The 26,038-nt window shown below is 34.1% G+C and overlaps 1 protein-coding gene across 1 annotated transcript; it reads left to right on the top strand.

Annotated features, from left to right (window-relative positions):
• The first annotated feature begins 5,546 nt into the window (after nucleotides 1–5,546).
• On the top strand, nucleotides 5,547–6,644 carry LOC126891000 (uncharacterized). Its single transcript, XM_050660180.1, has one exon. It carries the CDS (start codon nucleotides 5,547–5,549, stop codon nucleotides 6,642–6,644), a length of 1,098 nt encoding a protein of 365 aa, XP_050516137.1.
• Nucleotides 6,645–26,038: the final 19,394 nt, after the last annotated feature.

The raw sequence follows: 26,038 nt of genomic DNA, 5'->3' as shown, positions 1-26,038 counted from the left end.
TTGTTCTGACGCTATTTCCTTGTGGCATTTTTATAATCAACTATTTTCAATGGGAAATAAGCCACAATTTTACCAAAAAAATGATTTTATTAACGTTTCGACGCCCAAGTCGGGTGTAGTTTTCAAAATACAAAATATCAATTTAGTATTATTTTGTATTTTGACAACGACACCCGACTTGGGCGTCGAAACGTTAATAAAATCGTTTTTTTTTGGTAAAATGGTGGCTTATTTCCCATTGAAAATAGTTGGTACATATTAGGTTATTGTAATCTTAATAAGTGTATAAAAATTATTGTGGCTAGTACCGCCATTCATTTTACTATACACATAACACTTTTTGTTTAACGAAACACTTAAAAATGGATACCGACAATATTTTATTCACTAACATCGACGACACAGTTTGTATTGCTTCATGCGCGTGATGATCATCTGTTTCGTTATCTTGCAGATCAGTATGAGATGGGCTCCAAATGATAAGAACTTTGCTTCCTTTAGAAGAATAACTTACGTTGGGTAACCGGTGAATTGCTTGAATGCAATTGCTCGAATAAAAAAAATATATATCTAAAATATTTAATCACAATAATACAAAGTATAGACATAAGAAAGATTCTTGAAATAGGACAAATTATGTGATATTCCACGTATATAATCGTATATTAATTTATGCTGAAAAAGTATTTATTACAAACCTAAAATATCTTTGAACTTTTAAAATAATAAGAAAAATAACGGTTTTGATTTTCTCGAAACCCATTAACATTCTTACCCATTACCAATATTTCTTTATTGGGTATGTATAATTATTATTTTGCATTATTGTGAATAAATATTTTTAGATATAATTCTCTTCTTTATTGGAGCAATTTGTATTTCGAGCAATTTTCATGTCGAGTAAATGATTTTAGAGCAATTGATTTCCAGCAATTGATTTCGAGCAATTGACCTAAAACCCTTACGTTGAATTATATCGCTTATGGAGTTATTAGTATACAGCTGTTTTATTAAATGCTACAGATTGAGGGTAATTTAAATTATGTAGTATTCGAAGTAGCAACTGTTGATCCTACGTCCTACACCATTAGTGCATTTGGAAGCATCGGTATAAATGTGGTCACAGGAAAGATTATTTTATTACATGAGCATGAAAAATTTTGCAGTATAGTTTACAAAATTGGTCATGAGTATTAAACCTGTGTATAATATAATATCATCTGAGATATAATATGATAATAAAATAATAAAAGACGTCTTGTAACGTTACCAGTGTCACATATTTGCTATTTTATTTTTAACCCGCCATTACACGCGCTATGAGGGAATACCTCACCATATTTGTTTATTACCAATGAAATTGTCTTAACTAATACGACAACCTTCAGCAACCAGGAATGCCTTTAGCATCGTCCATAAGAGGGTATGACAAAGTTATAGAATATTTCAAGCGGTCAGTGTGCTGTGATACTTGAAAGAAGTGACCATCCCTCTTCAAGTGAGAGAATTCCTCACTGCGCGTGTAATCACGGTGAAATCACGTTTCTGTTATTTCAAAGAAACTTCTAGGTTTTTGTTTGATATTTTGGTAAGTTTAATTAAAATGTGGCGCATCGAGGGGGGTTTGGGGGTTAAAATCTCTCCCAGAGATAGAAATATATATGTTATATAAGAAAATATTAACCTTGAACTAGCTTAAGTTCGCCGACTTCATATTTCATTATACCATTCCCACAGAAACCGCTGAGCAAGCAGCAGAGGAACTTTGTACGAACCGTTGGCCAACATTCATGGGAACAGCGATTCAGCACTTTATACCAAATCCATAAATTACCATTTTCAGATGCCGGGACCACTCTTAGCTGCAACTTCGACCAGTCCAGTTATTGTAGTCATTTTAAATTAATTTACTTTGTACTGTTGTTTGAATATTTAATGTGTAACAAATAAAGTTCTTTTTTAAAAAGTCAAATACGTGATTAGTGATCTAACAATTGGCGCAGTCAGTAGGATCCGTTTAACGTTGCTAGAACACGTGTATACTCACTGGCAGCGGCGGATTCTCATCCCTTAACGGATCAAAGAATCTACGGAAGTCCTCACTCCTGTGAACTACGGAAGGAACACCCAGTGAAGCCCCTGGTAGCCGAGCAGAGAGAACAAGACGACCCTTAAAGAAGAAAGCATCTCCGAACAACCTCACTCCTGTGTTCTACGGAAGGAACACCTAGTGAAGCCCCTGGTAGCTGAGCAGAGAGAACAAGACGTCCCGATGTTCTTCTTTATGTAAGTGGATTTTGAATCATCTCGTTAATAATTTTGTTATAATAATTTACGGAATTGACTATACTGCAAGTCAATTATTAATCAAGATACATAAAAAAAATAAAATACAAGTTGATTATCTAATATTTGAAAGTATTAATATTGACATTTTTCTTTATACTATTTTATACTGATATTTTATTGACATATTTTTATTACTTGGTATATTTCTGATATATTTTATTGACATATTTTTACTTGCTATATTTTTGGTATATTTTCTCTTGATATATTTTTTAATGATATATTTGATACATTTTTATTGATATATTATTTGACATTTTTTATTGATACATTTTTGCCCTTTATATAACACCACATTTTTTTTATCTCCCTTACATACAGACATTTTATATTTCTCCATACTTCTTTTTTCATATTCGTTTAAAAATATCCCGCAAAATGCCCGAGACACGTTCCCAAACTCAACAAGATATTGAACCATATAAGCTTTCGGAAATTTTTTCCATTATCCCAGAATTTGAAGGCGATCCGATTTCTCTTTCAACATTTTTAGATGCGTGCGACTGTACTATTAAGATGGCTACAGGCGATCAGCGCGTTCTTTTAACGATTCACATAAAAAATAAACTCAAAGGTAAAGCTGCACAGCTTATTAATTCTAGAAAACCACTTTCTTATAAAGAAATAAAACAATTACTAAATCTACATTTCGGAGACAGTAGAGACCTGACCTCCTTAATACAAGACTTACAAAGACCAAGACAACTATCTAACGAATCTCCTCTAACTTTCTTTAACCGCTTACAAGTTTTGAATGCAAAAATGCACGCCTCGATCCAAATAGCAGATTTAACCCTAGAACAAAAAACCACCCAATGTGACTTAATCGATACCATGGCTCTAAACACGCTTTTAACCGGTTTAGAACCTCGTCTAGGACAAATTATTAGGGCTAGTAACCCTAAAGATCTCATTGAAGCAAGCAATCGTATCCGACGCGAACTTCAATTGTCATATTTTGAAGAACAAAAAACCAATTCTAAGTCAACTATTCCTAAACCCTCTCAGCCAATGAGATGTCCCTCGTCTCAATTTATAAAATGCACAAATTGTGGCCGAATAGGTCATCAAAATTTTGAATGCCGCTCTTTCCGTTTCGTACAACCAAATCAATATTTTTCTATGCCTAACGGTTATCAAAACCAATATAATAATGGACCTGACAACTATCAAAACAATCAAAACCCTAATAGGAATCAATATTCCTCCAACAATCCAAATTTCAACCAACAGAGACCTTCCTTTTCATCTCAAAATCAAAATCAAAATCGTCCATCCGTTATTCAAAGAAACACAAATTTTCAAAGGGCACATGTTTTAAATGAATACCCTGACGAAATGACTTATTACGCAGACGATTACTATACAGATAATTATTATAATACCGATAACTATGAAAACTATGAAACAGATTATTATACAGAGAATAATCTACAAACCGATAACTTTTACGAAACCACAACTAACACACTCGACACAGAAAATTATCAGGATTTTCTTTCACTTCAGAATCAAAATCATCCTCCCAACCATACGAACCATTCAACGGATATTACGAATATCCAAGAACAAATCCAATCACTCAACTTGGACAATTTTCATCCGGATCTCAATTTTCCCGAACAAAGGTTCCTGTAACCCCATTTCATACAATGAGTTAAAAAAATTTATATTAGATTAACGATGCTACCAACACTTTTAAACTTTTAATCGACACAGGTGCTGGAATCACTGTTTTCAAAGAAAAGACAGCACGTAATTATCATAATAGATTTCCTGAAAACGTTACTATCCAAGGTATAACCGATCAAAAATTGTTAATAACAGAATCTGTCCTTATTCCCTTCACTGACGATAATCCTCACAAAGTATTTATTTTCAATTTAGACATTGATTTCGATGGCATAATAGGCCTAGACTTTCTAGATCATTATGAATGCGTAATAGATCTCAAATCCCGACAGTTGCATACAAATTTTAAAACTCTCACCCTTCACAAAGTAGGACACGATACAAACACACCTCCTAAAGACATATCACCGACACACCCTACAGAAACAAGACAAAACGAACCTAAAATAAAAATTAAACCAGATTCTAAACAGGAATTAAGTTTAAAATACCAGAACCCTATGAATGAAAAATACACTATCGTAAATAACCGAGATCAAGACAAAAATCTTGAAAGACCGGAGAGAAAACGAATAAAAGGAAAAAACATAATTATCATTGACAGCCGGACCGAACAAATATGCAGACTAAAATGCAACTTATCAAATACAGATGCCATATTATCAGCTCAAGAAATAGAAAAAGTTAGATTACCTCATGCATTAGTCCATGTAGACGAAAATGGAGAATTCTTAACTTCCGTCCTAAATGCTAATGCTATGCCGAAGACAATCGAATTTTCAGACATTTCAATCGAACCTTTCAAAAATTCGGAGACAATCCTAGCCTACAACGGAAATGATTTTGAAGAACCCGTAGTAGATAGAACAAGAATAATTAAAGAAAAACTAAGAATTGATCACCTAAATTGCGAAGAACAAGAACTAATTTTAGACATCTGTACTGAATATGCAGATATATTTTATGTCGAAGGCGACAAATTGACTTTCACAAACGAAATCAAGCACAAAATCGATACAAACAACGCTAAACCTATCTTTACTAAATCTTATAGATATCCTCAAATACATAAGGAAGAGGTAAAGACGCAAATTAATAAAATGTTAGAAGAAGGAATAATCCAGAAAAGCGTCTCGCCATATTCGAGTCCAGTCTGGGTTGTACCAAAGAAATTAGATGCCTCAGGAAAACAAAAATGGCGAGTTGTTATTGATTATCGCAAGCTTAACGAACTCACAGTACAAGACCGCTATCCTCTCCCACAAATATCAGAACTATTGGACCAACTAGGAAGATGCCAATACTTCACAACGCTAGATTTAGCGTCTGGATTTCACCAGATTGAAATTGAGCCACAAGACATCCTGAAAACGGCCTTTTCAGTCGAAAATGGACATTACGAATTTGTCCGCATGCCATTCGGACTAATGAATGCTCCATCTACTTTCCAAAGAGTAATGGAAAGCTACGTATTTTTAGAAAATTATTTAAATGATATACTAAATTCTATCACATTCTCTCGCCTGCAAATTTTACATAGTTCTATTATTTCGCCCATAGACTTAATGGAAGCATTAAAAGAAATCTTTCAGTCATTACAAAATAACGTTTTGCCTCTACCCACTTATATGTCAAATATAGCTCAGTATATTGACATAATAAAACTACAAGCTTATCAGCTTGATTCAAAAATTGTTTTCGTTCTCGAAATTCCGTTAGTTGATCCCGAAATCTTCACTTTGTATCAACTATATTCAATACCAATATTAGATAATCAAACTGGTTTTCATCGTATACTTTCAACTGTTCATAAATACATAGCGCGAGATGATGATTCAATTTCATATGTCTTACCCATGGACACCGAAAAATGCAATCAAATCAGTCAAAACCAAAGAATGTGTACAGATATTCTTCCGTACCCCATAGACACCGATGCTATATGCGAAGCCCAGCTTTTGAAACCTCTCAGCAACTTGCCAAAAACTTGCCAGATGTCCATGCTCTTGGCACAAGGTTACAACGTTCAAGAAATTGACCGAAATTTATGGTTGCTAACCATTTCCGATCCATTACCAGTAACAATCAAATGTGCAAGAAAAGATGTCACTACACGAATAATCAAAACAAATTCAATCTTAAGATTAATTCCCGAATGTATTGCATTCATTGGCAGTACCAGAATTCATGCCAAAGACCAAATCGAGAAATATACAAATATTACGTATAGAAGTCACCGAGCTAACGTACCCTACAGATGCTGTGACCATTTTGAGACAAAGAGTCACCTATCAAAATTGAAACCACTAAAACTCAGTAAGATCAACGTAGATGACTTAAATATTGCACAACACAAATTGGAGCAATATTCAGAAGAACTGGACCATATCATGAGCCAATCATTCATCGAGGAACATTTACCCTTATTCACCATATCTACCTTATCCCTGATTATCTTCCTAGTTATCTTATACCTTTGCTGTAAATATCGAACCAAAATATTCCCAAAAATTGCAATCTCCTTGTCCCAGGATCAGCCTCCAACTTCAGCACCACGCAGGAATTCCATTAGACAGAAACTTCAAAGCTTAACCTCCTTCAGAAGAAGACCCAATGTCCAACAAGAAAGCGAAGAAGAAGCAGAAGCACCAATTTCTCTGTAAAAGTCAAAGCAATGGCATTGACTTTTCACTAATAAGGGGAGTTGTTATATGAGAAAATATTAACCTTGAACTAGCTTAAGTTCGCCGACTTCATATTTCATCATACCATTCCCACAGAAACCGCTGAGCAAGCAGCAGAGGAACTTTGTACGAACCGTTGGCCAACATTCATGGGAAAAGCGATTCAGCACTTTATACCAAACCTATAAATTACCATTTTCAGATGCCGGGACCACTCTTAGCTGCAACTTCGACCAGTCCAGTTATTGTAGTCATTTTAAATTAATTTACTTTGTACTATTGTTTGAATATTTAATGTGTAACAAATAAAGTTCTTTTTTAAAAGTCAAATACGTGATTAGTGATCTAATATATATAAAAGAAAATAGGAAAATGTAACTTGTCTTTCACAAATAATACAAAAAACTTTCGGTACCCAAGCCAACCCCCCCAGAGGAAAATTCTAGGGTGCCACTGGTTAAGAACCCATTTTTAATTTTACCTCTTCTAATTGGGAAATAAGCCACAATTTAACTTGAAAAATTGATTTTATTGACGTTTCGAAATCCACCTCGGACGTCGTTATCAAAATACAAAATATTAATAGTTAATTACATAAATGCCACAAATAAATAGCTTCAGAACAATTATTAATTTTAATTTGTTTTTTTAGTAAAATGGATTCGCGTAAAGAACGTCAATTACTTCAGTGGCTTGCTGAAATTGAAAATGAAGAAAACAGCGAAGGTTATGAAAATGTTAATATTATGAAAATACTAATATTGAAATGCCGCGAACATAATAACTATCCCTGTATTGTTACGAATGCAAATAAGGGACCATTTGGCAATTCAAGATAAAGTAAAATACTGTAGAAATGAAACAAGTATCTAATAAATGTGCATACTGTCCTAAGACGAAGAACAGAAAAACTAACATTTTTATACTTTTGATCTATATTATTTTTACTTTTGTTTTGTTAAATTAATAAAAAAATGGTTTACGAGACTTTCTATGATATGCGAGTACAACCAATTTTATATTTATACATGTTGACATTCATTCTTCCTCGAAGTAAGTCGAATTGATGTAGGTGAGGGCGACGCTCATACGCGTGCAACCACGTCACAATAGAAGACGCGTGTAACGGCAGGCTAAATAATTATTTTATTCTATTTTCTTTAATATTTCATTAATAATTTTCTTTTATTGGTTTTACCTGTTTTTTTCGTTAAAAATTCGTTGGTGTCCTCTTTTATTATCCTCTATTTCCGATCTCCCTTTTCATCTAAAATCAAAATCATCATACGGAACGTACTTCATATCAGTGGCGGCCGGTCAGGGTCGGCAGGGTCGGCAGTGCCGACCCACACATTTATAGATATAGATTTTTTAAATATTTGTATCTCTGAAATAAAAAAAAATCTATCAGATAATACAGACTAAATTTTATTCATGGTTTTTAAAAGAATTTGATCAATCCGAGCGTTAAGTGATCCCTGCGCATAACAGACATCTCAAAAAACCAATGATCCGAGCCATTTATCTGACTTTTCGGCTAGCCGTCCCTAACATCCGTAGCTTGACAATTTACACGTAAAACTTAACGACGACGTAACAAGTCGATGAGCAAGCGAACATTACTTTTCTCCGTGGGCAATAGAAGATACGGCATGGCAGGTTACGCGCCAAGTACGGCACATTTCGATTTGCCGGTCGGTGTTTCATTTGGAAGCATGCATCGCGGTAGAAATTGTCAAAAAAAATCACGCCGTTTTACGTCGTTTAATTGATATTGTAATTTTTTTAAGTTGTTAGGAATTATCCTTTAGTGGACATGATGGATCAAAGCATTTGTTAAAAATCAAAGTAATTATAGAGAATTAATAAAATTGTTTTAGAAATACCTATTTACTTTCTGATTCGAAATGTATTCGTAATACAGATTGAACTACATAATACATATTATAATCAAATAGTTAAATTTTGAATAACGTTGTTGAATCTGAGATTTAGAAAACCATTTGCTTTTCACTGAAAGTAGATGAAACTTCTGATTATCATGTCATTCACAATTATTATCAATTATTTTGTTCGATACGCGTTACGTGGTAATATTTATGAGAGGTTTTTAGGTTTTAGAAATGTGAGTAAAAGCAATAAGGCAGAATATATTTTTGGTATTTTAAAGAACAGATTCAATTTTTTTTATACCAAAAATAAATTGGTAGGGCAAACTGGGGCAATCTTATGACGGCGTTGCTGTGATGAGTGGTGAATTGAATAGTCTCCAGGCAAAAGTTAAAGCTATTGCATCACAAGCTTTATTTACTCACTATTATGCGCATATAATGAATTTAGTTTTACATGATACGTGTAAAAAAATAAAGAATATCGACTTTTCTTGCCAGTTTAGCTCACCTAAACGGATTACTGCTTTAGAACAAATTTGTCTCGAAAAAAAAAGCGAACAGTTTGTCAGACGCGATGAAATTTTAAATCTCGGTTAGTTTTATCTAAGCAGATTATCTCTTATAGTTTTAGTATCTGTAGCAGATTTTCGTGAACAGCTTTTGGAAGTTTTTGATTTTATTATCGAAGGCGATGATTTTGAAAGTGGCGATACCTCGATCCGTGAAGCAATCGGTTGAGAACTTTATTAAATACTAATGACTCTTTCAATATTTTTTTAAATATTTTTAAAACAGAGTTTGCCCAAGATATTCCTTGTTGTTCAAAATCAGTCAACTGACATTATTTATTCTAAAAATAAAATACGAAAGCTGGTGCAAAATCTCAGAGATTTTCGTAATGATAGTAGTTTCCAATATATACGCAGTGACGTTTTGGATTCGCTTGATATTTCCGAACCACCCCAAAAAAGACAACGACATGATACATATCTCGAAAAACGAGTAAGTATATCTTGAAATTTTGGATACCTACTATTATATGCAAATAGATACTCGTTTTTCGAATTTTGAAGATTTGAAAATTTTTGACCTCTTTGACGATTTAAAATTTAAAAGTTACGTTCGCCAAAGAATTTCCAAGATATTTATTATTACAAGTTAGGTACTTAAAAATTATGCTGGTCCAAATATTTTCAGAAAGTGGGATAAGTTGCACAATATGTATGTATAATTCTATGTAGTAAGTACTGCAATTCATTACAACAAACTGTTTATCAATTTTCTTATTACCACCAATTTCTGCCTAAAAAACGGGATTTACCTTGTCTCAAAAGAATCAACACGTATTGTCGGAACAACATGAAACAAGAGAGAATGCCAAGTACATCTAATAAAAAAAAAGCAAAAAACAACAAAATCTCCTATGATGAATTAAGCCTTTTAGTTTGATGGTATACCTATATGAGGAGACAAAAAAACCTTGCCGACCCTGTCTCCAAGGCCACGAGCCGCCACTGCTTCATATTATATTCTTACCCGCTTCTAGAGATGTCTGTCTTAATACGGAACATGCCTGCCACTTCCTACGTTGCACTGCCATAACAGTGACACTTCGTCTTTCAATTCTGAAAATGGTGGTGGAAAATTAATTTTGGTATAAAAGCCAATTACAGGGCTGATAATAGCGATCTATTTCCAGATTTTGATATTCTCTTGGGTTTTTGGGATAAAAGATCACTGGCCTCCCTCCGGGAGCTTCAACAATCCTCAATCGCCGGTAATATAAGAACGAGGAACATGACATCTAGACTACAACCAAATCATCTAGACTGCAACGATCAACACCTGTAGGCCTGGTGGCCCTGAACACCTACAACCCCAGAGCCAGTTGCAGAACCAACAACAGTACCATTCGACGTCAAGAAGTTACCATCGAACCAATACCAAACGCCATAAATATACTCTACAGATTGTTAGTTTTTGACAAGAATTTGAATATTGTTTTACTTGTTTTAATTGTTTTAAATAAAAACTACGAGGACGTACGCATGCGACCCTTCGGATTTACTTAGAGTTTACACTTCTTCGAGAGTCGAAGTTTCGTACGTTATCGTATGTATACGGACGATTTGTTGCTTTCACTTAATTTTAAAAAAATGTGAAAAGGTTGAATTATCCACGTCCGTCTGTCTGTCCGTCTGTAAACTCAACTCCTTCATCATTATACCAAGAATGATAAATGAAATGTCGAATGAAAGCTTATAAAGGATCCCCCAATCCAACGCGAAACTTTCGCAGCCGCAACCTACGCGGAATCGCGGCGAATCGGTAGGCACGGCGACTTATGAGCGTGTTCACACTAGTTGGGGCGGTATCCGCAACGGACACGGTAGATCAGCGTTGTTTTCATGAAACGCTGCATGCACGGTTTTTTCCGCTGCCGTTGTAGTTTCGCGTGAAGTAAAATGTCTGTTACAGAAAAACTCATTGAAATTGTGAAACAATATCCTTATATATATTGTATTTAAGTAAAGATTAGAAAAATATAAGAAAAAAGGATAAAATCTAGGATAGTATAGGGTTAGAATTAGGAGAAAATGACTGAATTAAAATGAATATTTTAAATTAGTAAAAATGCATGAATTTTCATGAACTAGTCATCCATTCTCAGAAATAATATTTGATTAATGATTATGAAATAAAGATAATAGCATCAATAGAGATAACATCAGTTAAAAAACCAACTGTCAAGCGTAGGTTTTTCCTGGTCATTCTCAAGTAGTTTTCTGATGCTGACGTCTCAAGGTTTTTTAGTGTTCCCTTACAAGTCTACATTCAGGCCTTTGTTCCCATCTTTTCACGGCTTGCCTGCGAGAGTGACATTTTGGCGATTTCCTAGATTGTTGTAATTGACCAGCCAAAAAGATCAGCAGGCCTAAAACTCTTACGCCTACTGCCTTCCTAGATAGCTGGTCAGCAATGCGGTTGCCGTTATTTCCATTGTGCTCCAAGTAACTATGTAGTTATCAGGAAGTTTATCTGACAGTTTTATTAAATATCTGTCAGATAAACTTCTCGTTAATTAGTTATCCGGAGATGAAAAGACCGCCCTAAAATTATAATATGTTCATATTTTTATGGCGAATAGTCGCGTCAGGTTCCGCGCCAATGTGGGAAAGCCTTGTCCGCTACCGTTTCGCCTGCGAATGTTCCGCAACGAAAAATCGCGTCGCAAAAGTTTCGCGTCGGTTTGGGGGATCCTTTATAATCCAAGGATGGTACTAAAGGTGAGAAATTTTATCTAAAACTTCCAGTTTTAGAAATGTGACCGGAAGTACTGTTTTAAAGTCACCGGAATAGTACAAGCGATAAATTATTCGACACGCGCCTTCAAAAGATGAGAACAAATATATACTTCCGGTTTCATGACTGTCTGTCCGTCTATCCGTCCGTCCGTAAATATAACTCCTCCGTTAATAAGACAGATAGAATGACAAATGAGGTGTCGAATGAAAGCGTATAACCTAAGGATGGTAAAGATGAGAGCTTTGACATCGGACTTCCGGTTTTTGAGTTGCAACCGGAAGTACTGTTTTAAAGTCACCGAAATAGTATATGTGATAAAAAATTCGACGTGCGTTAGCAACATGAGAACAAACGTATACTTTTGGTTTTTTTGTCATTTACGGTTAAAAAGTTTTAACCGGAAGTGCCATATTATAGTCGCAGAAATAGTACATATGTGATACATCAATTGAAGCGTATTGAAAAGTTTAGTTTGAATTTTTAGTTAGGTTTTGAAGTAATTTCTGTTTAAACAATTATAAACCAAGTTTAGTGAAAATGATTCAAAATTAGTGAAATCGTATATCAATCGACGCAAAGTTACACGAAGAGTTAAAATATTGCCTTTTAGTTTTACTTCTTGTTACGTAGGGTAAAAACCTAGGACTTACCAAGTCCAATTACTTGTTTTCGTACGAAAACGTATCACCGGCTGCAACGTATAGGCATCAAACGTATCAGCCTACACTATAAAAAGTTCTTCGTATATTTATCGTTCTTGTCGTATACTTTGTTATATTTTTGTTTTAGCGCACAACTCGAAATAAAATTTCCAAAGCACTAATGACAAAGGAAACCTGTTATTAGTTCGTCATTTGTTTTCTTGTGAACCACCTACAAAACTTCCGTTCTTTCAGTACAATAAGCTAGTCTCGTGTTGCATTTTTAAAAGAAACTTTCAGCAATAATGAAGTTTTTTAATTATTAAAATCAAGAAGTAACAATAGAATTCAAGTAAAAAATTTTAATTGTTATGCTGTACTTTCTCACAAGGGGTACGCTAGTATTATAAAAATAGAAAAGCGGATAAACTCTATGGTGAGCAGAAATTACTTAATGTAAACTTAATTTCTTTGTTTCGATAGCCATCGCTTGAAAACAGGCACGGCACACGAAGAAGAAGACTCTATATACATATAAAATGTATATGATCTACCAAGTCGTTATATAATTTATTTGCGTGTTAACAACTCGGAAGAGAAAGCAGAAATGATAGAGGCAAACCGCTGTCAACTTTCCTTTTGGAAAACAATCTCTATCAAATGAACAGCTTCAAAAAAGCACAGAAGATGGACCTAGGAAAGTCCTGATGGAAAAACAAGGAACGAAATCGACTACTTCTTAACAAACAAAAAATAATTATTTAAAGACGTAAATGTGTTAACCAGTTCATTACAAGCAGTGATCACAGGTTAGTAAGAGCTAAAATAACGATATCGGTCGAAAAGAAAAGACTCAAATTGATAAATAAGAAACACCCAAAGAAATGGTCAAGACCAACTAATATTCATGAGTTCGAAAAATATATTAACAAATAATCACCACAATACAACAGGCTCAAACTAAATATTGTCCAACAACCCAAAAAGATGAAAAACTAAGTAAACCTACTAAAACCCTTATAGAACTAAGACCATGAAAGGAGATAACAGTTCCAGCAAAGAAGCGCTAAATCAAATAAATAAGACGATCACAAAGGCAATAAGAAAAGACATAAGAAACTGCAATGTAGAAAAAACAAAACAAGCAATAGAGCAAAATAAGAACATGAAAGTTTTGAAGAGAAGCGTACAAAAAGAAAAAATAGAAATTAACAAACTAAAAAACAGAACTGCTCAACACAGAGTTATACAAATCGAGAAAAAAAGTTGACAATACGCAACCTCCAATAACAGTAAAAAATGGGGTGTTAAATCAAGGATCAGATTTAATGCCCCATATGACAAAATCAGAAATCAAAGAGGCTCTGAAAAAAATGAAAAATAATCGAACCCCAGGCGAAGATAGAATAGTTTCAGAAACACTAAAAATTGGAGGAAATGTACTACTTAAAAAAATTAAACTACTTTTCAATATCTGCCTTCACACCGCCAATATTCCAACAGACTGGAACAACGCTACTATGATTCTATTACACAAAGCAGGAGACAAAGCAAATTTAGAGAATTACAAACCGATTAGCCGTCTCAGCCATATATAAGTTATTTACGCAAATAAGAGTTAAGAGAATGGAAAGAAAGTTAGAGACTTATCAATCAAGAAACACCTGCGAAACCCTTGTAATAAGAAAAAGACAACCATAAAAATTGATACGTGGAATGTGAGGAGCTTATTCTCTTCGGGAAAATTAGATAACGCCCTGTTGGAAATGGATCGTTTCTGTATAGACATATTAGGCATAAGCGATACACAATGGCCAGGAAATGGCAAATGCCCCACAACTAATCATGGTATGTTTTATTATGCCGGAAGTGACACCACAACCCATCGATACGGAGTTGGAGTCATCATCTCAAAAAAATGGAAAGATGCTGTAGCAAATTTTACTCCATTCTCAGAGCGCGTGATGTTAATACAACTAAAAGATAAGAAGAACATAATAAACATCATACAAGCTCCTACAGCAGACAAAGACGAAGAGGAAATAGAACAATTCTATAATAACTTAGAAGAGGTGATGAGAACAACAAAGAGACAACACATTAACATAGTAATGGGCGATCTGAACGCCAAGGTAGGTCAGGGTAAAGTTGGAGAAAATGTCGGTGAATACGGCTTAGGTAATAGAAATGAAAGGGGTGGTCGCTTAGTTCAGTTTTGCCAAAGCGAAGATTTAATAATAACTAATACATTCTTTAAATTACCCCCAAGGAGACTGTATGCGTGGACGTCACCTCAACACACACAAGAAAAAGTAATCAGAAACCAAATAGATTATATAATGGTGACAAAAAGATACCGTAATGCCGTGAAATCTACTAAAACTTACCCTGGAACTGACATCGGTTCGGATCATAATCCAGTAGTATCTGTGTTAGAAGCTAGATCAAAGAAAATGAGAAAAACCATCATCCCAGCGTTAGACTTAAGTCAGCTTAAAAGTGAACACCGACGACAAACAGTGCGCGAAGAAATCAACACCGGCCTCATTGTAGCAGAAAACCAAATCCGCAGAACAGACAACATAGATGAAAAACTGAAGTATATAAACACTATAATAAGAACTACGGGAAAGAAACACCTAACCAAATCTACAAAGGAACAGAAGGTGTGGATGACACCAGACATACTAGAACTAATGGATGAAAGACGCAAATAGAAGAATAATTCAGAAAAATACAGAGAGGTTGATAAGAACATAAAGCAAATGATAAAGAAGGCCAAAGAATCATCGATTAAAAAACAATGTGTAGAAATGGAAGACTATGAAAGAAAGTATGACACATTCAATATACATATAAAAGTAAAAGAACTTACAGGAACCCAAAGAAGACATCAAATAAGTTTGCTTAATGACAACGACGGAAATATTATTATAGACTTAACAGAAAAAATTAATAGATGGAGTGAATACATAAGAGAATTGTTTGAGGACAACAGAAAAAACATTGACAAGGTAAATGGTGAAACGGGACCTGAAATCCTAAAATGTGAAGTAGAAATTGCACTTAGAAATTCCAAAACTGGAAAGGCAAATGGACCCGATGAGGTTCCTACTGAATTACTAAAGCTCTTGAATGATGAATCAATAGGTATAATATTGCACTTATTTAACACAGTATATATTTAACACAGTATATGTACAATACTGGTATTATACCTCAAGAGTGGCTGCTGTCTACATTCGTTACACTGCCAAAGAAATCCAATGCAAAAGAATGTTCAGAACATCGAACAATATCTTTAATGAGCCATCTACTAAAGATATTTCTAAAAATCATCCACAACCGAGTTTATCAAAAGTTGGAGTCAGATATTAGTAATACACAGATGGGGTTCAGAAAACGACTAGGTACTCGAGAAGCTCTCTTCGGTTTGAATCTTCTTACACAAAGATGCCTAGACGTTAATCAAGAAGTACATGCATGTTTTATCGATTTTGCAAAAGCTCTTGACAGAGTCCGCCACGATAGGCTAAGAGACATTCTTAAAAGAAAAGACATAGATAATAAAGATCTGCGAATAATTCGCAACTTATATTGGAATCAGAAAGCTAACATCAAAATAGAAAATGAGATATCAAAAGCAATAGAAATACTTAGAGGAGTAAGACAGGAATGCATTTTGTCACCACTGCTATTTAATGTATATAGTGAAAGCATCTGTCAGGAAGCCCTTTGGCAAGCAAATGAAGGAATCGTAATCAATGGAGAGGTTGCAAATAATGTTCGATAATCAGACGACACTGTACTAGTTGCAAGAACAGTAGAAGAATTGCAACGATTACTTGCAAACATAAATATTACTTGCAACAATTATGGCATAAACACTAATATCAAAAGAACCAAGTATATGGCCTTCAGTAAAATCATGACACAACCAGCACATATTAGTATAAACGGCATTCAAATTGAAAAAGTATCAAGTTACAAATACTTGGGAACTTTAATAAACGAAATTGGAGACCAAAACAATGAAATAAAAAGACGCATCGAAATTGCCAGGGCCACCTTCATAAAGATGAGAAAATTCTTTTGCAACAGAGATATAAGCATCCCTCTACGATTAAGAATGCTAAGAGGCTACGTATTTACCACGCTATTATACGGTGCAGAGGCCTGGACTCTCAAACAGAACAACACAAAAAATATTGAAAGTTTCGAGATGTGGTGCTACCGTCGAATGCTGAAGATAAGTTGGGTTGAAAGAATCACAAATCTTGAAGTAATACGAAGGATAGGAAGAGACCCAGAAATTTTGTTAACGATAAAACGAAGGAAACTCGAGTATTTGGGTCACCTGATGAGAGGTCATAATTACGCATTACTTCAAAATATAATGCAAGGAAAAATAGAAGGAAAACGGAATCCAGGCCGTAGAAGAATGTCATGGATGCGGAATTTGAAAGAGTGGTTTGGCTGCACCACTAATGAACTTTTTAGGTCAGCTGTAAACAAAGTCAGGGTAGCCCTGATGATTTCCAATCTCCGACAGGAGTGGTAAAAGAAGAAGAAGAATCAAGAGAACAGGCAGGATTCCGAAAAATTACGGAACAAATGACCATCTACAAAGTATAAAAGCCCTAATAGAGAAAGTAGTGGAATACAATAAACCTCTAGTTCTGGTTTTTATCGATTTTCACAAAGCCTTTGGCACAGTTGAGCTTAGCTAAATATTACAGGCGCTTAAAGAATGCAGGGTAGATTATAGGTATACACAATTATTATACAAAATATACTTACAGGCAACAACCACTGTCAAATTACATACTAACAGTAATCGCATAAAAATAGCACGGGGGTTAGACAAGGAGACCCAATGTCAAGGAGACCCAACGCCGGTCCGGAATAAGAATGACGTAACTGCAAAAAGCCAAATTTCCCAGGAGAGCAAAAAAAGATTTTTAAATATTTAAAATAGGGATGAAATGAGGAGAAATCGTCCAGGAGCACCGGTAATGCGTTCATTGTTACAATGATGGCTTTATTTTTATGCCTAATGGTTCGATTTTCATTATCTTAGTTTAATGCCCCCATTTCAATCATTTTTACAGTTGCGTCATTCTTTATCTAGAAATTTTTAAATATTTAAAGTAATGATTAAATAAAGAGTAACCTTCCGGACCATCGGTCTGGCAATTATTTTTACAATTCTTTTACTTTCATCCCCATTGGTTCGAATTTTACTATTTCAATTTAATCCCCCCATTTTCAACCCCAGCTACAGTTGCGTCATTCTTGATCTGAAAATTTTTCTGTACAAACAAACTATTTTTAAATATTTATTATGCCGTTTGTTCTTACAGCGGTGGCTCTTATTTTGATCCCTATTGGTCCGAATTTCATTATCTTAATTTAGCCCCCCATTTTCAAGCCTATTTGCAGTTGCGTCATTCTTCATCTGAAACAAGGTCTAAAATGATGCGTATTTCAATAACGACGCAACTAACCTGTGGTGGCTCAGCACATAGTTACGTACAGTTCTGTCGCTTTTGTATCATCTCTATACAGTATTTTAGAAGTTAATTACGCAATAAAAAGGAATTGATAAAATTTGCAGTTGCGTTATTCTTATTCCGGACCGGCGAATTATGGTCTTAGAATATGCTTTCAAGAGTTTGGATTTGATGACAAAGGGAATAAACATAGATGGAGAATACGTAAACAACTTACGTTTCGCCGATGATATAGTCATAGTAGCCGAGGAAGTAGGTATGGCAAGAGAGATGGTACAGGAACTCGTTGTGGCTACAGAAAATGCAGGTTTAAATATAAACATCTAGAAAACAAAAATAATGACAAATTTGATACCCAACCAGAACATCAGTATTGGTGGGAAAGAAATGGCACTCGTAGATAGAGATATAAATACTTGGGACATGAAATTACGATTGGCAGGGGTAACCAAAATCATGAACTGAAGAGAAGAATTGGTCTTAGGTGGGCAGCATTTGGAAAACTGAGAGAAACTTTTAAAAGTGAGTTGCCCACATGCCTAAAGAGAAAGGTATTTGATCAGTGCGTCCTCCCAGTCTTGACGTACGGATCAGAAACACTTACCTTAACTACAGCCTCGGCTACCAAACTAAGAGTCACGCAGAGAAGAATGGAGCGGTCAATGTCAGGAATAACTCTGCGAGACAGGATCAAAAACGAAGAAATCAGGAGAAGAACAAAGGTGACTGACGTCATCGAAAGGATAGCCAGGTTGAAGTGGAGATGGGCAGGACACATAGCCAGAATGACAGGTGGGCGATGAACAAAGAGGTTATTGGAATGGAGGCCAAGAGAAGACAAGAGAAGTGTCGGTCGACCGCCTACAAGATGGACTGACGAGTTAAGAAAGTTAAATAGAAACTGGATGAGAGCGGCGCAGGATAGACGGGGTTGGAAACGAGGGGAGGAGGCCTATGTTCAGCAGTGGACTTTTGAGACTGGATGAAAAATTGACCTGTTCAGAGTTCGGTCTTCAACTGAGACTAAGGTTTACTAAGTGCTACGTAGTATGTTCGGTGGTGCTATATGGTGTAGAGGGCTAGACACTCAAAACAAATTAGAAGCCTTCGAAATGCTGCTTTATCGCCGTATCCTAAAGATACCATGGACGGCGAAATTCACAAATGTAGATGTACTTAAAAGAATCAACCAATAACGCCAACTTTTCGAAACCATCAAGAAAAGGAAAACAGCGTATCTGGGTCAGATCATGCGAAACGAAAAATATCAGTTCCTTCAACTTATAGTCGAGGATAAAATTAAAGGCAAGAGAGGAATAGGACGCAAAAAAATGTCCTGGCTCCGAAACATAGGGCAATGGACAGGGATTAACGACATACAATCTCTGATACCCATTGCAAGAAACATAGAGGTAATGGAAAATGTGATCGCTAACATCCACTGGTGGATTTGCATCTGAAGAATAAGAATCTATCCTTGTCATCTGCCTTGATTTTTTTTAGTATCTTTGTTTTTATAATTTCATTGAAGTGAAAGGTTTATAGGTTATGATGTCGCTATACGCTGTGAGCTCGTACGTAGAGGGGATATTTACAAATTCGCGAGCGCCAGTAGTTGCAAGTCTGTAAACGTTTACCGGAAATTTGACATAAATGTCAAAGTGATTAATTTAAAATTAAAAGTAAAAACATTAATTATAAAAAATATTAGTTGGTCAAAGCTGTGGTATATATTTTTACCTTAAATATACTTACGTTTTAAATACTGAATTTAAGTTTTTTTTAATGTTCCGTAATATCGTTGATTGAAATAAACACTAATCTCAGCGCCATCTACACGATAATTGTGAAAGTATCCGAAGTAAGAAATTCATATTTTATCAATAGAACGTCAAAATGATTAGCAAAATTTTAAAAAAATCGAGTACAATTTAATTAATTTTTTGCGTTGTAAATATTAAGCGATAACAATTAAATAATAAATTTAAAAATTACCGGTGAAAGTTGAATTAGTAATCCGCCAGGAGCGCCACCAGCGAAGCTCAGAGCCTATACGCTCTGAGCTTCGCTGGTGTCGCTCCTAGCGGTTACTAATTCAACTTTTACCGGTAATTTTTAAATTTATTATTTAATTGTTATCGCTTAATATTTACAACGTAAAAAAGTAATTAAATTGTAATCGATTTTTTAAAGATTTTTCTAATCATTTTCACGTTCTATTGATAAAATATCAATTTCTTACTTCGGATACTTTGACAATAATCGTGTAGATGGCGCTAAGATTATAATAGATTATTTATAATTAGATATTACGGAACATTAAAAAAACTTAAATTCAGTATTTAAAACGTAAGTATATTTAAGGTAAAAATATATACCACAGCTTTGACCAACTAATATTGTTTATAATTAATGTTTTTAATTTTAATTTTAAATTAATCACTTTGACATTTATGTCAAATTTCCAGTAAACGTTTACAAACTTGTCACTACTGGCGTTCGCGAATTTGTAAATATCCCCTCTACGTACGAGCTCACAGCGTATACAACGTTTCTTGTTTAAGGCTATGGGTACATAATTCGCAAATATTTTACGTGTATCCCTACTGTTTATGTCTTTACACGGCAAATTACGTGTAGTAAAATTCACACTGGTATGGATATGTAAACATTACTAGAATGTCATTCTACTTGAAAATGTCATCATTAATTTAAAGAGATGGGTTTTGAATGTTCTTGGATAACTGTTATTTTTATAATAGCAAATTATTAATTCAGTTAATAAATGTGATAATTTTTTCACTAAATATGTATTCAGTGATTGTAATAATTTCAACAAAGACTAATACTCAATCGAGAAAAGAGGAAAAGTGTTAAAGTGATTTTTTAATAATATATTGTTATGGAACGCTTACAATTTTGAACATCTTTAACAACAAAATACTTGGATCACAGAATATATTATCCTGATGTATTCTCTGCCTGGATCTTCCACAAATAATACACAATAAATAACTTTTTATTAAGTTCACGTCTTAACCTTCGGAGTACGGAGATTATTTGACTTACTTAGATTACGATGATGGGTCAAGCGTGACCCATTCTCATTTTATTTATACGGATGTTTTAAATAGTCAGTGTTATTAAAGAGTATCTTTAATTTAACAATAAACAAACAAACATAACAATTATAATCCTAAATTATTGTATTTAAATTTTTTAAGATGACTCCCCATGGGCATATTATACTAGTTCGCTCCGGCGCGGCGTCCAGATTTTAATACCTTACAGAAAACGGGCATAGGTAAATTCGCTCCGGCCATATATTTGAATACGTATACCCGTAAACAGAGACGGCTGCGATTTACGTGTACCTACAAACATATCGAAAATATTCTTCGACATCCGAAGACCGGGTCAGGACTGACCCGGCATCATAGATGTTACGTAGAGAAAAAACTGTAATTTGCATGTTCACGAATTATATACGAAAAAATAGATTGAAACAAATAAGGAGAACTTACGATCAATCGGATTTGTAAAAAAATTATTTCATAAAATATTAAGAAATAAGTGAATTTCGGGTCACGCTTGACCCAGTCTTCGTACTCCGAAGGTTAAATCAATAATTTATCAAATACAATATATATCAATAATATTTAATTAATAACTCAACATATTCCCGATGCAATGTCAAATATTTAAAATTGTCACTGATTGTCAGTGTCTGACTGATAATATATGCTGACAATATTATATTCGGCTGAGTGCGTTGTAAGACAAAGATAGATTTGGAAAATATTACCACGGCATTGTGTTCATTTTTTTTCGAATCCTGAAAAAACCAATAAATATTTTTGAAAAATTTAAACGCATAATGAAAGACTACTTTATTACCGAGGGCCGAAAGTCCCTTAGAATAAATAAAAAGTTTATTTTGAATGATATATTTGAAATTAAAAATCACACTAAATTTTCTCTTAGATTTTCACCGCTGTAACTTATTAAAATAAACATTATAGAAGTTCTCAGTGACTTTCGGCCCTCGCTAATAACGTAATCTTCCATTATGCGTTTAAATTTTTCAAAAATATTTATTAGTTTTCTCAGGATTCGAAAAAAATGAATCCCCATTTGAATAACATTGCAGCCTAAAATACGTAGCGATCCTCTTAACGGTTTTCCTTTGATTTAAATTTTTCTTGCGCCTCTTTTTGAGTTTGATCACCCGAAATACATGGTGCGTCACAGAGAGTAAGCTGCAGTACCATGGAGAGTATGCATGGTCGCTAATATAGTGCAGCCGATATGTGAAACAATTGTGCATTTAATGATAGAAGTATATATTTTGGACCACATAAACTGCACATAATATAAAGGTTCAAATTTAGATATGAGGCAATGAGGCCATCTCAGATTTTGCCTTTTACAAAAATGGCGGGTACTCAAAATGGCGACTATACATTGTGACTAATAACACGATAACTTTTGAACGAGACTTCAGATTTCAACCGAATTTGGTATATAGGTTCTTTTTTTGATGAATAATATCGAGGTCTTGAACCGAAAGAATCGGTTTACCAGAAGTTGTGTTTTTCCTGGTTTTTATGTAAAAATATGCTGTTTTTTTTTTAATTCTTTCACCCTGTATGTATTAATTTTTCAAAAAGCTAATACCACCATTGAAAAGAGTGTAAAAATATTTTTAGGAAATATTTTTAACTTTTAAGTTATGTTAATTACCATTTAATAAAGTCAAAACGTATCTTCACATGTACCTATATGCGGCAGATTCGTGCAAATATTATAAAAATTATTGTGCATTTAATGGTAGAAGCATATAATTTGGACCACATATAATACTACACATATAAAGGTTCAAATTTAGATACGAGCCCATCTCAGTTTTTTTCCTTTTACAAAAATGGCAGGCATTCATAATGGCGACTATACATATGTGACTAATAGCACGATTACTTTTGAGCGAAACGTCAGATTTCAACCAAATTGGGTATACAGTTTTTTTTTTTGATGAGTAATATCGAGGTCTTAAACCGGAAGAATCAGTTTACCAGAATTTGTGTTTTTACTGTTTTTTTTTTATATACAGTCGAACCCGCTTAATAGAATACCTGTTATAGGAATATCCCACTTTAAGGAATAGGAATTTGAGGTCCCGAAACGTTTCCACTAGCCACCAATGATCGGTTAATAGAATATCCCGGTTATAAGAATACTTTTGCTTGGCACAAAGGCTATTCCAATAAGCGGGTTCGACTGTATATTAATATGTTGTTTCTTTTTCAATTCCTTCACCCTGTATATATAAATTTTTCAAAAAGGTAATTACGCCATTGGAAAGAGTATAAATTTTTTTTAGAAAATATTTTGAACTTTTTAGTTGTAGTCCTGTCGCCAGGGGGGGTACAACGGCCTCGTTAATTCAGATGGACTTACCCAAGTTTTTTTTATGTATTTTGACCCGTAGAACACGAATTTTTTGGGTAACAGTTGATCCGGATGTCGATAAGATTGTTATAGACCAAGAACTTGAGGAATCAAATAACAGCGATTTTTGGCAAAACAAAACAATATTTTGTATTTTTTGGGTCATTTTAAGCAAAAAATATTTCTACAAGTTTTTTAGTAGGATGCACAGTTTTCGAGATAAACGCGGTTGAACTTTGAAAAAATCGAAAAACTGCAATTTTTAAACCCGAATAACTTTTGATTAAAAAATAAAATAGCAATTCTGCTTAGCGCCTTTGAAAGTTCAAGTCAAATTATGTCGGTTTTGATTATTTGCATTGCTAAAAATTTATTGTGTTATTGTTAAACAAAGCTACAAACAACTAGTGCGTGAGTGATGTTTCTATGATTTCTCATTTAAAATCGAACGAGTAGGTAGAATAGGTACTAGTGCAATCAAGACTATTTCTACGTTACATGCGTTAAAACGCATGTAAAAGCACGGGAAACCCTACGTGTTTATAGCTTTGTTAAACAATAAAAAAATAAATTTTTACCAATGCAAATAATCAAAACCGATATAATTTGACTTAAACTTTCAAATGCGGTAAGCAGACTTGCTATTTTATTTTTTAATCAAAAGTTATTCGGGTTCAAAAATTGCAATTTTTCGATTTTTTTAAAGTTCAACCGCGTTTATCTCTAAAACTGTGCATCCTACGAAAAAACTTGTAGAAATATTTTTTACTTAAAATGGCCCAAAAAATACAAAATATTGTTTTGTTTTGCCAAAAATCGCTGTTATTTGATTCCTCAAGTTCTTGGTCTATAACAATCTTATCGACATTCGGATCAACTGTTACCCAAAAAATTCGTGTTCTACGGGTCAAAATACATAAAAAAAACTTGAGTAAGTCCATCTGAATTAACGAGGCCGTTGTACCCCCCCTGGCGACAGGACTATTGTGTTAATTACCATTTAATAAATGCATAACGTATGTTCACATGTACCTAAGAGCTGCACGATTCATTTTGAATGCCCTCCATTTTTGTAAAAGACTAAATCTGAGATCTAAATTTGAATCTTTGTATGTGTAGTATGTGTGTTCCAAATTATATGCTTCTACCATTAAATGCACAATAATTCTTATATTATTATTTGCACGAATCTGCCGCACATAGGTACCTACATGTGAAGTTACGTTATGCATGCATTAAATGGTAATTAATATAACTAATGAGTTCGAAATATTTCCTAAAAAATATTTTTACGCTCTTTTCAACGCCGGTATCACCTTTTTGAAAAATTAATATATACAGGGTGAAAGCATTGAAAAAGAAACAACATATTTTTACATAAAAAAAAAACAGTAAAAACACAAATTCTGGTAAACCGATTCTTTCGGTTCAAGACCTCGATATTACTCATCAAAAAAATAACGTATATACCAAATTTGGTTGAAATCTGACATCTCGTTCAAAAGTTATCGTGCTATTAGTCACATATGTATAGTCGCCATTTTGAATGCCCGCCATTTTTGTAAAAGGAACAAAACCTGAGATGGCCTCGTATCTAAATTTGAACCTCTATATGTGTAGTATATGTGGTCCAAATTATATGCCTCTACCATTAAATGCACAATAATTCTAATAATATTTGCACGAATCTGCCGCATATAGGTACATGTGAAGATACGTTTTGCACTTAATAAATGGTAATTAACATAACTAAAAAGTTAAAAATATTTCCTAAAAAATATTTTTACGCTCTTTTTAATGGCCGTATTAACTATTTGAAAAATTAATTCATACAGGGTGAAATAATTGAAAAAAAAAACAACATACTTTTACATAAAAACCAGGAAAAACACAACTTCTGGTAAACCGATTCTTCCTGTTCAAGACCTCGATCTTATACATAAAAAAAAAGAATCCATATACCAAATTTGGTTGAAGTCGGACTTTTCGTTCAAAATTATCGTGCTATTAGCCACATATGTATCGTCGCCAGTTTGAATGCCCGCCATTTTGTAAAAGGTAAAATCTGAGATGGCCTCGTATCTAAATTTGAACCTTTATATGTGTAGTATATGTGGTCCAAATTATCTGCTTCTATCATTAAATACACAATTCTTATAATATTTGCACGGATCTGCCGCACTAATATGGAAAACTCAGCACCTCTATACCTGAAACTACTTCAACTTATATTCATCTACATTCAACTACAACTACTCCAGTTAACACTAAGTTGAGCTGCATGCAGCCAACGAGTTATTTTTTTATGTATGACTATATAGTAGTCAACCATATATTTTACCATAAGCACTATTGTCAGGATTTGTTATAGTCAGTATTTGCCTTTTTTTCTTTTAATACTATATATTTAGTCATCCTCTGCACACCCAGATCACTTAATTACTATACTCACTACATTCGTACAATGTGTATACTGCCATGAAAAAATAAATAACACATACATAATATTGCTTTTTTCTACGAGCGTGCAAAAATGTCTACTTTCGCGCACGCATTTTAGTTTAGAAAGTTTC

The sequence above is a fragment of the Diabrotica virgifera genome, chromosome 9 (genome assembly GCF_917563875.1).
Source record: "Diabrotica virgifera virgifera chromosome 9, PGI_DIABVI_V3a".
NCBI classification, from domain to species: Eukaryota; Metazoa; Arthropoda; class Insecta; order Coleoptera; family Chrysomelidae; genus Diabrotica; species Diabrotica virgifera.
The sequence above is the reverse complement of the archived record's forward strand: the minus strand, read 5'-3'. Positions and strand labels throughout refer to the sequence as shown.